Source organism: Microtus ochrogaster, unplaced genomic scaffold (genome assembly GCF_000317375.1).
Source record: "Microtus ochrogaster isolate Prairie Vole_2 unplaced genomic scaffold, MicOch1.0 UNK1, whole genome shotgun sequence".
In the NCBI taxonomy this organism is placed as follows: domain Eukaryota; kingdom Metazoa; phylum Chordata; class Mammalia; order Rodentia; family Cricetidae; genus Microtus; species Microtus ochrogaster.
Genome location: NW_004949099.1, coordinates 4295719 through 4308654, shown reverse-complemented (window position 1 = coordinate 4308654; position 12936 = coordinate 4295719). Strand labels below are relative to the sequence as shown.

General features: G+C 43.8%; 1 protein-coding gene across 4 annotated transcripts in view; it reads right to left on the bottom strand.

Annotated features, from left to right (window-relative positions):
- Zxdc (ZXD family zinc finger C) overlaps window positions 1-12936 on the bottom strand; it is a 33970-nt gene that overhangs the window by 11703 nt on the left and 9331 nt on the right. For all 4 annotated transcript variants that reach the window (XM_026788075.1, XM_005364869.3, XM_026788076.1 and 1 more), the window contains exons 5-7: window positions 11317-11487; window positions 8375-9063; window positions 6694-6778 (exon numbers count right to left, since the gene is read on the bottom strand). In XM_026788075.1, coding sequence (XP_026643876.1) covers window positions 6694-6778; window positions 8375-9063; window positions 11317-11487 — 945 coding nt within the window. The remainder of the gene's footprint in view (window positions 1-6693; window positions 6779-8374; window positions 9064-11316; window positions 11488-12936) is intronic.

Sequence of the window (12936 nt, the reverse complement as noted above, 5' to 3'; positions counted from 1 at the left end):
GTAGACCAGGCTGGCCTCGAACTCACAGAGATCCGCCTGCCTCTGCCTCCCGAGTGCTGGGATTAAAGGCGTGCGCCACCACCGCCCGGCCTGAGGACAACTTTGAACCTGTCCCCACTTGAGTACTGGTTATGACAGATGTGTGACACCAGTCAGCAGAAATCATCATTAAATTTCTATTTTCACCAGTGATGCCTATTAATTTTTTAAGGAATACAACTTAAGATCTGTTGAGGGCTGGAGAGATGGCTCAGTGGCTAGGAGTGCTTGCTATACAGCACTCAGGTCCAAGTTTGCATCCCCAGAACCAACAACAACAAGCTGGGCATGGCTGAACATGCCTGTAACCCTAGAAGTGACAGGAGGGGAAGGCACAGAAACAGAATTGCTGGGCCTAGCTAGAAGACAAGAGGGATAGCTCCAGGTTGTGAGAGGCTCATCTCAAGGAAATAAGGGAGTGAAAAGTGTGGGATTGCTGATGTTCCCTCCTCTAGTCATGCACAAACATACCTGTTGAGAAAACAGTAGGGCTCTTCACTGGCCTCTGATTATGATCAACTCAGAGTTTCCAATCCCTGTTTAGTCAGAATATAGTAAATACAAGATGTTCTGGATGCTGTTTAGAACACTTTACCTATTATTTTTAAGGGAGCACCTATGGCCAGTCTGTGTGGTTGACAGCCTTTGCTGTTCCTATCCTAGGTACAGTACAGTATGTAGCCAACTGCACAATACACTGGTGCATGTACCTTTTCCATATTATAGTGTTCACATTTGTCTTTCAGAATGCTGTGCTGTTGCAAGTACTATAATGTACTATCACAGTGTGTGTGATATGTTTATCTCTGTTTCCACTGACAGTGCAACTTTTCTTTTGTTGTTTTTCCTTGATTCAAAGTCAGCAGAAATGGAAACCAATGGCCTGGATAGCTGTGTGCATTTAAGAACATGCTTTGTTCCACCCAAATCAAAAGTTCCAACCTGAACAGATGGTTACACAGCACTGGTTGTTACATGCTTGTTTTCCACCTTGTACTTCCTTTTCTTAAGAGGTTGCCTGTGCACACATTTGTACCTATCTTCCAGCCACATCCCTGGAAGAGTCATCAGTAGCTTATACTCCAAGTGTCCTACGGCTACAGTCTCATTTAATCTCCACAAGAGATCCAAACAAGTGTTGCTACTGTTCAAGGATCAAACTAGATAACTCCATGGCTATCACTTTCTGTTGTTATTAGGCGTTTTTTTTTTTTTGTTTTTTGTTTTTTTAATTCTACTACCCAAAGGCTCAGCAGGCTTTATTTTGGCTTCCAAATAATTTTACTTTGTAATTTATACAAATGGTTAGAAAACAAAGCCCTGCCAAGATTTTTCCCTATGAAGATGTTAGTTGTAATTTTTTTCATCCCTCATTTCATATACTATGTCTACAAACATTGGGTACAGACTATATATAGTCTATCTAGTAAATCAACTTCATTAGCTGCATGAATAAACATCCTTCACAGCCTCACTGTTCTGCTGTCTGCACACAAGTTACAAGAGTCATTTTCAATACTGCTAGGCCTTTACTCATTCTCTCCCTAGGTTTCTACCATATTTCATTTTGCACTTGAGATCTAAGCTTTCAGAAAAAACATTCTTTAACTCTGCTGTGTAACACATGGACAACAACCTCTCCATGGTAACATTACCTCTGCTTTGGGGTTTGTTCTGAGTCACTGCTTGCCTTCCCATACATTTCTCTAAGGTTGTGCTTTGCTTAGATGTATTCAAACTTTGTCTCCTAGCAATGCACTTAAGACTTGTTTATACTTTCAGAGTGACACAGAGGCCTTCGGGTTTTGGTCACACCATGCCTCCTTTCCTTTCCCTGCTCTTAAGCCACTGCTCACTATGTGCAAGGACCTAAATTCAATCTCTAGTAATGACCTTCCTTCTCCAAAGGTATTTTCACATTGAGATTTCTTACATTGGCGATTCTGTTAGGAGCAGCTAAATGTCTGAGCTGAAGGTGCCAGCAGTGCTCTTGTATTACTCTTAGCAGCAGCACACTCAGAGTAGCCTTGGATTTCAGACCACATATCTTCTGAGAATGCACACGCAGTGTGGGGCTAACATTTACAGTAATGATGTCTTTCTGTTTGTTAAAGCCACACACGGTGTAGTCATACTGGGCTTCTGTGCTCAGACTTAAATACAATTCATAATCTCTCATCACAATGTCAAAATGCAGATACCCCAGAAACCTAAATTTTCCCCTCAAACTTGTTGCCAAAATAGCAGCACAACTCTACCTGACGAGAAGCCACTTAGTCTGAGCTGATCTCACATAGAGGAATGTTTCACTATAAATACCAATACAGTAACAAAGAATGTGAAATACTGTGTATATACCTTCAAAAAATCATAACATTCTGCATAGAGATCAATAAAAATGATATTTACAAATATTTCCTAGCATGGTCACTGAGAACTTAGGGCATAAAGTTCACTAGCAGCCAGCACAGTCTTGGACCCACAATCTGGTTGTAAATACCAGTTTCCAGTAAATGAACCAGGGCTCTCTGGAGAATTGGTTGACTGCAGGCTGGGACAAGTACACGATATGAAATTCAGGATAGGTTACATTGGAAGGGCACAAGAATACACTTTCAGGAGCTCCCAACGGGCAGAGCCAGACACTCAAGAGCCACAAAACCAATGCTAGCCATACTATAACCTGAGTCTATGCCGAGAGTGATAGAGTGCATCAGTGAGTGGGGAGGGAGAGCATGTATCTGTAGAAGAACCCTAATACAAATCACCTGCACAACATCAGGGTCATACTGTCACAGCCAAGACTCACTGTCTAGTGTTATCTGTGGAAAACATGAGAAACAGGATATCTTCTGCACATAGTAAACAATTAGCCTTGCTGAGCTCCTGGAAGATGACCTAGGGGCCCTAGAATGTCCTGCCTGTAAGCATGTTTTTGCTTCCTGGATAGAAAGATAGCTCTGTAGTTAAAAGCATAGGCTGCTCTTGCAGAGGACCAAGTTTTGATTCCCAGTACCCATTTGCTAGCTCATAATCACCTGCAACTCTAGTTCCAGGGGAATATAATGCCATCTTTTGACTTATAAGGGTACCAGGCACAGGCGTGGTACACGAACATACATACAAGTAAGAACCAGCCTCACCCCCCCCCCCCCAAATTAAAAACAAACAAACAAACAAAAGAATGCTATGTTTCCCTGGGGGTACTTAAGCCATTTCAGAGAGCCAATGACAACAGTGTGATGTATAGTATAGTCCTGGGTCACAAACTGCCAACCCTATCTCTGGAGGGACTGGGCCTTACATAAGTGAGTACCAATAAGCGCTGTAGATAGCATGCTTCAGGTGAGTTCTTCTGGTCACCAGCGCTGGAAAAAGTTCACACTGTCCTCCTCACATAGATCCTGCTTTGGTCTGATCCTGTCATTTCACTGCATAACACTGACTGAGCACAAGGGCTTTCAGTAGGCTGTGAGCTCCAGAGAATGACCGAAGCTAAGAGTACAGTTGGGGACACATAACTGCAAAATATCTATGTCATGTCAATACTCTTATACCCAGCACAATGCACAAAGGCACATCACCTCCAGCTCTAAAAGACCTGAACCTCAGTCTAATCAAAAGAAGGCTTCAGGAGATGCACATGGAGAGTCTGCAGGCCAAGGAACTGTATTCTTCAAAAGCATCATGATAGGTAAGAAGGGCCAAGGCCCTGACATGCTTGGAGACCAGAAAGACCTGACAACAGAGCCCAGGTGGGAGTCTGCTTTGGCCCAGGTAGAGACAGGACCTGGGAAACACCAGCTGAGAGTGAACGTCCCATGATTGTGACAGCAAATGTTGTCAGTAACAGATTCACCAGGGCTACAGAGAGGATGCAAGAGGTGGCTGGGTGACATGTTACATCTGTGGATGTGAAGGTGTGTAGTGATGAGGCGAGCAGGCCTGCTTTTTGTCGCGCCCAGCTCCCGCACAGCTAGCTTAGCCCTGGAAATAACAACACAGAAACTGTATTCATTTAAACACTGCCTGGCCCATTAGTTCTAGCCTCTTACTGGCTAACTCTCACATCTTCATTAACCCATTTCTATTAATCTGTGTTTACCACAATGTCGTGGCTTACCGGGAAAATTCTAACCTATGTCCATATAGGGTTGGAGAGCCATGCATCTGCCACACTGCCTTCTTCCTCCAAACCTTCTTTTCTGTCTAATCCACCCACCTAAGTGCTGGCCTATCAAAAGGCCAAGGCAGCTTCTTTATTTAAACCAATGAAAGTAACACATAGACAGAAGACCCTCCTCCATTATTGGTGACACTACTATTGTGCACGGTCACCTGAGGCAGAAAGGGTCTGTAAGTGTAAACTTACAGTATATATTAGGAGAGGCACAGGTGGCTTCAAGGACTATTTAAAGGTGGGACTCTACATGGACTCCCTCCTGGCTAGTCACAGGATTTCAAGAGTGCTTTCTGAGAAAGACAGGTAGGTGGCAGAGATAATCCTTCACCCTGGCAAGGACATTTTGCTTCTTTTCACCCACAAAAAGCTAGACACCTTGCAGATGCCACAGTTCTATTTCCCTTCAAAGTCTATAAAAAATTTAAAATTAAAATACATGAAATGCTGTGATTGTCACAGAAGGTGGCCAGAAACTATTCACAAAGACCTGACGCAGACTTAAGTACCTCAACTTTCTCCTATCAATTATATCTCAAGGTGAAGAACAAGAAGCCACTCTTTAGACAAATGCCCTAGCTAATAAGAGGAAGGCAGAACTATTATCACCTTCTCTGCAGACCCCTGGGATCTATTGGTGCTGTGCTATGAAACAGTTCAGGTGACTCCACAAAGAGCCCAGCACCACTTCAGTTTTATTAACTCTCCTCTCCCTAAAGGAATCAATCAGATCAAGCCCCAAGATGTAATAGCTAATTTAGGGAAACACATGACGAGAGGAAGTGCTCAATTACACCAGTGAGGCAAGCTGCAAAAGCCACCTGAGCAGGCAGGACAGACCAACCCACACAGCACTCCACCAAACACGGGAGAGTAGGAGAGAGAGAGACGTTATGGCTCTAAACCAGAAGAGTAGCTGCCAAGTACAGCCTTGGACTCCTCTGTGGATTCTAATGGCAACAGGTGTCAGCAGTGGGTATGGCATTTTAGACAACTGAAACCCGCAACATTTGCCAAATACCAATATTAAGGACTTTAAAAGTGTCTTTGATTTTTAAAATGTCATACTGCAGTTGATAACTGATGGAGGAGGGTCATCTTTCTATCTGTTGTTTCATTGGTTAAATAAAGAAACTGCCTTGGCCCTTTAATAGGACATAAAATTAGGTAGGCAGAGTAAACAGAACAGAATGCTGGGAGAAAGAAGCTGAGTCAAGGAGTCGCCATGATTCTCCCACTCCAGACAGACGCAGGTTAAGATCTTTCCTGGTAAGCCAGCTCATGGAGCTACACAGATTATTAGAAATGGGTTAGATCGATATGTAAGAGCTAGCCAATAAGAAACTGAAACTAATGGGCCAGGCAGTGTTTAAAAGAATACAGTTTCCGTGTAATTATTTCGGGTAAAGCTAGCCGTGGGGGCGGCCGGGTGCCAGGGACGCAGCCCACTGCTCATATTACAACAGATAACCAAGTAATTAATCTCTGAAGATACTGCCCCAGCGTAGTGAGAGCAATAAATTTTGCACCTCAAGTCTAAAGCACTCCCTTTCCTCCAATTCCACAATTAATTACGACTGGGCTCAATAAAGTCATCTGACTTTCTTAATGAATTTGGCTTGCATGTGATAATTTTTTTTCTACAGACCTCCATGTCCCCTTTTATTTTCCCTCCAAGTTTTACACTATAAGTTTTGGATTCTTGCGCCACAGAACTGTTCTAAGTCACAAGTGACACTGACAGGAACACTGGGAAACAGCTGTCTGAAGAAAACTATTATTTTAAATCAGAGCTATGGCATAAGAACAGAAAGACATAAAATTGCATCAAGTAAGTTTAAGCAAATGTAAAGATGAATGATGCCTAGAACACCAAAGAGCTCTGCTGATATTAAACAGGATTCACCAGTCTCCGTTCAGCACTGTACCTTCAACCCATGTGCAGAAGGGGCAGCACTCAAGACCACAGACTTATGTGATACTCATATGACACTGTTTTGTTTCGTTTTCTCATTCAGGTGAGCTGCTGCTCTTAAAGGTTCAGGCTGATTCAACCAGAGACTTCTGTGCACAGGCTGTGGTCACACAGCTACCCTAGAGAGACAATGGTTGTCCTATCCCATGGTTTCTACCACAGGACCAGACCCCACTTAGCATCTAGCCACTCTCCTGCTTTCCTGACACCTGGCTGGCTTGACTCATTTATTCAGTAGCCTTCCAGAACTGACAATGTTTGAACCCTTCACTTTCCCACAGCCTCTTTAGACCTGTCAAACATGTCCAGACACGCTGGGGATTTGGTTATTGCCTGTTTTCTAAGCTTATATAAAGCTAAGAAATTGATAAAAGGGCATTTTGAACATAGAAGACAAAGAACACAGAAACAACTGTTCTGTGTGCTTCCTCTGCTTGTGACTGTGACACAAGAAACCTTAGTCCCTTGCCCACCAGCACTGCAGCACACTCAGCCTCACCTTCATCGCTCCCAGTTCCTTTCTGCTTTTTTTTCTTGACTAGTTGAATGGCTCGGTAATCAGTTCTTGCTGAGCCCCCACTTTCCTGGGACCAAAGAAAAGTGTGTCAGTTGCTTGATCTAAACAGCAGAGGGAGGGTAGCAAGGGGACTAGAGAACCGGTCCTAAGTCTGCCTTGGGAATGTATCAGAGTTACAGGAATCAGTCACCAGCAAAGGCACGTGGGAAACTACACGTTCATTTGTTAGCACAGGAAAATGCACATAGCTTCATCACCTGGAAAAGTGAAGGTCATTCCTCCAAGGTCTAAATGCACTAAAATATTTTAGAGAGAGGCTGCTAAACACTGTACACTGCCCTGCTCCCTAAAACACGAGTTTTCTGACGCCAGGGTTATGTCACGGCAGCCCTGGGCAGTGTTGGCAGCAAGTGCCACACTGACATATGCCAATATAGAAAGTGTCACTGAATTCAGCAAACTTATTGAAGTGCCAGAGAAACAGTATTCAAATAAGATATTTAAAATTTGTAAACACTTAATAAGAAAAAGTTTCATTCTTAAACCTACAAGGAACAAAGGAAACCAGCCCTCCACAGCTCATGGTATACAGAAACCCATTCATAGCATATTCCCACTCAGAGAAGCAAGGAAGCCTAATGCCACACAGCTAGCAAGAGAACAAACAAGGGCAAGCCCAAGCTCTGCTGGTTCCTCCACCTCCACCCATTGCTGGCTCTGAGATACAGGAAGACACGGAGTGCCAGAGACAGGCTTCCCATGCACTGTGACCTGTGGTTACCTCCAGTCCCTGTCAAGTCACCTGCTGTTCTTAGCTATGGTAGCCTAAGCAGATGTTGGCAAGTGTAGCTCTGCCACCAGCAAGCCAGACACCAGAAATGAAGAGACAGGCCGTGCTGCTCTCACATTGAGAGAAATCCAAGTAGGCTCTAGTAGGTTGGTTACTAGGTACCCTCATGCTTGTAGTAAGATGCATGAATCTTAACATGACAAATGTCAAAACAAAATTCAACCAGCATTACAAAGAAACCTGTATGATCATTTCCATCATAGACTGAGGAAAGTCAGACTCTTTCTAGGAATCTTTAAAGTTATTTTAAATTAGATTATATTAAAGGTATAATCGATATAAATATAGAATACAATAACTGTCCAGCATCAAAATTGGAGTATTGTTATAATCCTTCAAGAATGAAGGTTCAGGAACTACCGTTTAATTGTAATAAAAATATCCTGATGTAGCTTTTAAGTTCTCACTGAACTGTTAAGATGACTGATGCCAACATTGCTCTTCTAGGACTTGTCACTGTGTGAAAAGCGTGAATGTGAACATTTTGATAGTAGGAAATGCCTCAAGTTTTCTCAAGAAAACTACAAAATCACAGAACTCAAAAGAACCATAGAAACAATGTAGCCAAACCCCTTATTTTAGAAATAATTGAGGATTTAAGGCTCAGATAGGTTAAGTGATATGCACAAAGCTGTAAGAATGTCAATTTCAGAATCAAGGTCAAAGTCAGGCTTCCAGACTACTGCCCAGGCTCCATCTGTCCTTCTGCACACCAGAAAGAACCGTCTGCATAGACAGGATTCATCCCAAACATGATCCAAGGTGCATTAGGGGAGTGAGCTAGTGGTGGTGATGGAATATAGTGCTTCATACCAAGTAGAGGCTGCGGGTGCCAGCACTGAGCTCTGAGTCCTTTTGAGCCCCTGGCTTCTCTGCAGAGTTGGAGAGCATAGACTGGGATGGCTCATGGCTTTCTTCTGGCCCCTGGACCACATCTGGGACAGGAGGCAAGTCTTGTTCCACCTTTATTGGAACCAGCAGATCTGGGACTCTGGTAGTTTCTTGGGCAGTGACTGAAGAGGTTGGTGCAGTGTCAGGGACTGTCAAGTTATTGCTGGGAGTCAAAGCTGGTGGGTCTTGATCCAAGTTCCTCACAGGCAGAGCCACCAGACAGCCTACTGCTCCTGTGCTCATGGCCTGAGAATCATCTGTACTGAAACTGCCTGGCTGGAGAACTGTGGCTGATGTCCCAAGAACAAGAGGACTGTCTAAACTCGGAGGCATATCACTGTGGGTCACCAGAACCAGGGGGTCCATGGACCCTAAGGAGTTATTATTAGAAGGGAGATTCCCTCCCAGAGAGGAGCTCACAGAAGAGACATCAATGGTGAGGATTCCAGAGTTCAGGGCTTCATCTGACCCAGCTGTCGAACTGCCACTGTTAGCAGGTGTGTCAGAGAAAAGTGCTGCTAGATCAATGTTGGTGAGCTCGCTTTGGCCTGGGCTACTCAGTTCACTGCTGGGTGTGAGAGAACTTGGAGCTTCCAGCTGAGGTACAAGATCTGTGAAAGCAATGGATATTCCAGTTACTATTTGCCAGACTGAGAAATCTTCTTCCTGCTTGAGATACTAGCAGGCACCCCTTGAAGCAACACTGACTACTCTTTTGCTAGACCTTGCCACCTGGGTAAAGCAAGACCTAATGCTGGCATACAGTGAATAGCAGACACCAAAGGAAGGGCTGGCTTGATGACAACAGGTACTTCATCTAATACTTCATGTCCTCAATCTGTGTTTATGTTCCAAAGCCTGCCCTTCCTTCTATGCTGCACTAGCTAACCAAGGTTTCAATCCAGCCCACAGCATGAAGCCTCTATAAGTCAGCTCTGATCCAAGTCTGGCTCTGGAGTTATTTCTGAAATTAGCTTCAGTCATCTCTGTAAAACTCCGTGCCCTGCTTCACATCTACTGTCATCCACAAGATGGTCTGAGTCCTCTGGGGTTAATCAAGGAGTAAAACCGGCTGTCTGGGCTGGGTTGAAAACTCCAGGTTTAGGCAGATGCATGGAACTCAGAAAAGGGGACCTCTCGTCCGCCTCATTGCAGCCTCTGAACTGCCCCAGTGCCTGAAGCAGAGGAAGGGGGTCTCAGCTGTTTCTTCCACATCAACTATAAGTTAACCACAAATGCATACTTTCTAAGCATGAAGGCCGGCTCAGAGTGCATAATGCACTTTTGTTGTTGTTGTTGTTGCTTTTTGAGATTTGCCTGTTTCTGCCTCCCAAGTGCTGGGATTAAAGGCGAGTATCACCATGCATTTTTAACTCAAGCCTACAAAAGACGTCTAGTCTAGATATAAGAACAGAAACCAAAGTCAAAATCTCTCTTTAGTTTTTGTATCAGAAAGTTTCTTTACCAGTATCTTCATACTAATACAACATTCTGAGAGGAAATGGGAGTGATTTCTTCTAGAAAGTGAAATAGATGACCCATTTCTTTCTCAAAATTAAAAACAAGTCAACAAACATACATCTTGACGATTATCTTCTTTGTAGAGAGTGATTTTGATGGAAGATGCCCACTTACTCAAAAATCAACCTAACATTTTATGAATTCCATAAATGTCAACCATAAATGGACATACTAGAGAAAAATCACTCTAGTGCTAATGGTTAGGACTGTGCCTTTGGGTAGCAAATAGATCCCAGTAAAGAGCTGGCTTAAGCACTCCCTCTTGCTGTGACCTTGGCAAGTATTTCTGCAGCAGCAGGACAGTTGTGAAGTGAACTGAAACACAAGCTGGCGGTCATCACACTGCTCTGAGTTCCTGGTCCTCTACTGACAATGGGCAAGAGGAATGCTAGATGAGTCAGTTGATGTATACAATAAACATGGGTCTGCTAACAGGGCTTCTCACCCATCCAGAGTTTAGGGAAAACTTGTGAAAGTAACCTGAATTAGCTAGCTTAGGGAAAGGGAGATGCAGTTTAAGAAGTCATGTCATGCTGAGGCCTGTGGGGCCATACAGTACCAGTTCAGAGCTGGAGAGAAGGTTGAGACCCTCTGGGAGGAAAGGTGACACCAACTGGGAATAGGCTAAATGTTATTGTCTACTTCTCAGATCACAGTGAGGGGGAACTGGTTAGAAACATGTATGGCCTCCACCAATTACCATACCAACAGCAGAACTGTCTCTGTGAATGCACTAGAGAGATACAGACATTGTTGCCTCTCCTACATTCTTGATGTCCTGCATACAATTGTAGATAAGACCTAGAGGAGCAAGTTTCTAAGTGCTGTACCACAGATGCTGAAGGTCAGGTCCTGCATGCTCAGCATCCTCCCCGCCACATGCCCTTGACCACTATCATGAGGTCTCTCATACCTCAGCCCATTCCTAAGACACAACTTTGCTCTGGGCTTGGAGGGTTTCCTGCCCATCTTTAGAACACAGTTCTCTGTGTAGGATCCACTATCTCCTAAGACCAGGAGGAAGAAACAGGATTCAGTGCTCAGGAACAGTGGAGATGGTGAGACAGACTGAGAGGATCCAGTTACAGGGAAAAGCGTCCAGTTGCAGACAGGCTGATAGGAAGGACTTCACAGGCAAGGGCAAACCAAATACAAAGGGTCTGTGGTAAGATGCAAGTAGCAGGAGAGGAGAGAGTGCAAAAGTTCCATGACTGTGTGGTAATCCACAGCTCCAAATTCATGGTTTACACATGACTGAGTGATGAGAGGGAGAGGCATCATCCCTGTTCTCTCATGCTCAGGCGTGTACATTTTTGCAATTCTCAGGGGCCACAGTCACAAACCTTGGCGCCGGCTGTGCTGCCGCACCATGTGTGCCTTCATGCTGTGCTTAGAGGTGAAGAGTCGGTTGCAGTTGGACACTGGGCAGCGGCTTTTCGGAGCACCCACATCCTGCAGGTGTTTCTTAGAATGAATGTACAGACTGCTTCGAGCTGAGAACCTGGCACAGCACCCTGGAACAGAGAGGAAAACAAGAGTTACATCTGAGGATGGCCAAGGATACTTCCTAACTACGTTAAAATGATATGGACTGGTAAGACAGCTCAAAACGGAGGTGCTTGCAGCCAAGTCTGATGACTTGAGTTTGATTTCCAGAACTCACATGAAGATGAAAGGAAGAAACCAACTCTACAAAGTTATCTTCTGACCTCCACATATACACTGTGATCCACTGTGCCACATGTACCTCCCACACCCACAATTGCAATTAAGAATCATGTGTCAACTAGTTTTATGTCAACCTGATACAAGCTAGAATAATCTGAGAGGAGGGAACCACATGATAAAATACCTCCATAAAATCAGGCTATAGGTAAGCCTGTCAAGCATTTTTTTTAAAATTAGTGATTGATATGGGAGGGCCCAGACCATTGTGGGTGGTATCACTCTGGGTTGGTAGTCCTAGACGCTATATGAAAGCAGGATGAACAAGCCATGAGTAGCAAGCCAATAAGCAGCACTCCTCTGTGGCCTCTTCATCAGCTCCGACCTCCAGGTTCCTGTACAACTTGAGTTCTTTCCTTGGCTTCCTCTAATAGACTGTGACTCAGTATATGTAAACCAAATAAACCCTTTTACCCTCAAGCTGCTTTTGGTTATGGTGTTTCATCACAGCAATAGTAAACCCTTAACTAAGACAGAAATTAAACCAATGGGGAATTACAACTCAATCCATGCAGGATGACAAAGGCCTCAGATCTTTCAAGAATAAAGGTTTGGGTCACTTAAGGATAAAAAAAATAAAACAAAACAACGACAAAAACAAGACCTGGTGAGGTGCTTGTTGGGGTCACAGAAATAGAATGGGTAGCAGAAGAAGGTAGCAGTAACTACTAATGCCACGTGACCAGTTGAAAAACTGAGGATGATAATTGACATGTGTTTCTGTCACATTTTGTTAAGAATGTATTGTAAAGATATTTCATTTTCTTTCCTAGATTTCTTTATCATGTTATATAACACAATTGAGGTGTCAGTGGTTATCATATGTAAGTTACAAGATACTAAAGAATGTCCCTTAAGGGACATTACCAGCTAGTCTAAGATACATAATGTGTTAGCAGTTTTAGGAGTAATTATTGCCTGGTTATTGATTTTATTTGGAAATGAAACCTCTTAATGACTTAAGGAGATATGATTGTGTACCAAGTTGACAAGGAGTGAATTTGTGATAGCTAACCTTGGTTGTCAACTCTACTACATGTGGAATTAACTAAACACTTGTGAGGGATTTTTCTTGATTTGAGGTCAGAAGACCCACCATAAATCTGGGCCACATTTTCTGGTGGCAGCCTATATAAAAGGACATAGAAGCCGGGCGATGGTGGCGCACGCCTTTAATCCCAGCACTCGGGAGGCAGAGGCAGGCGGATCTCTGTGAGTTCGAGACCAGCCTGGTCTAC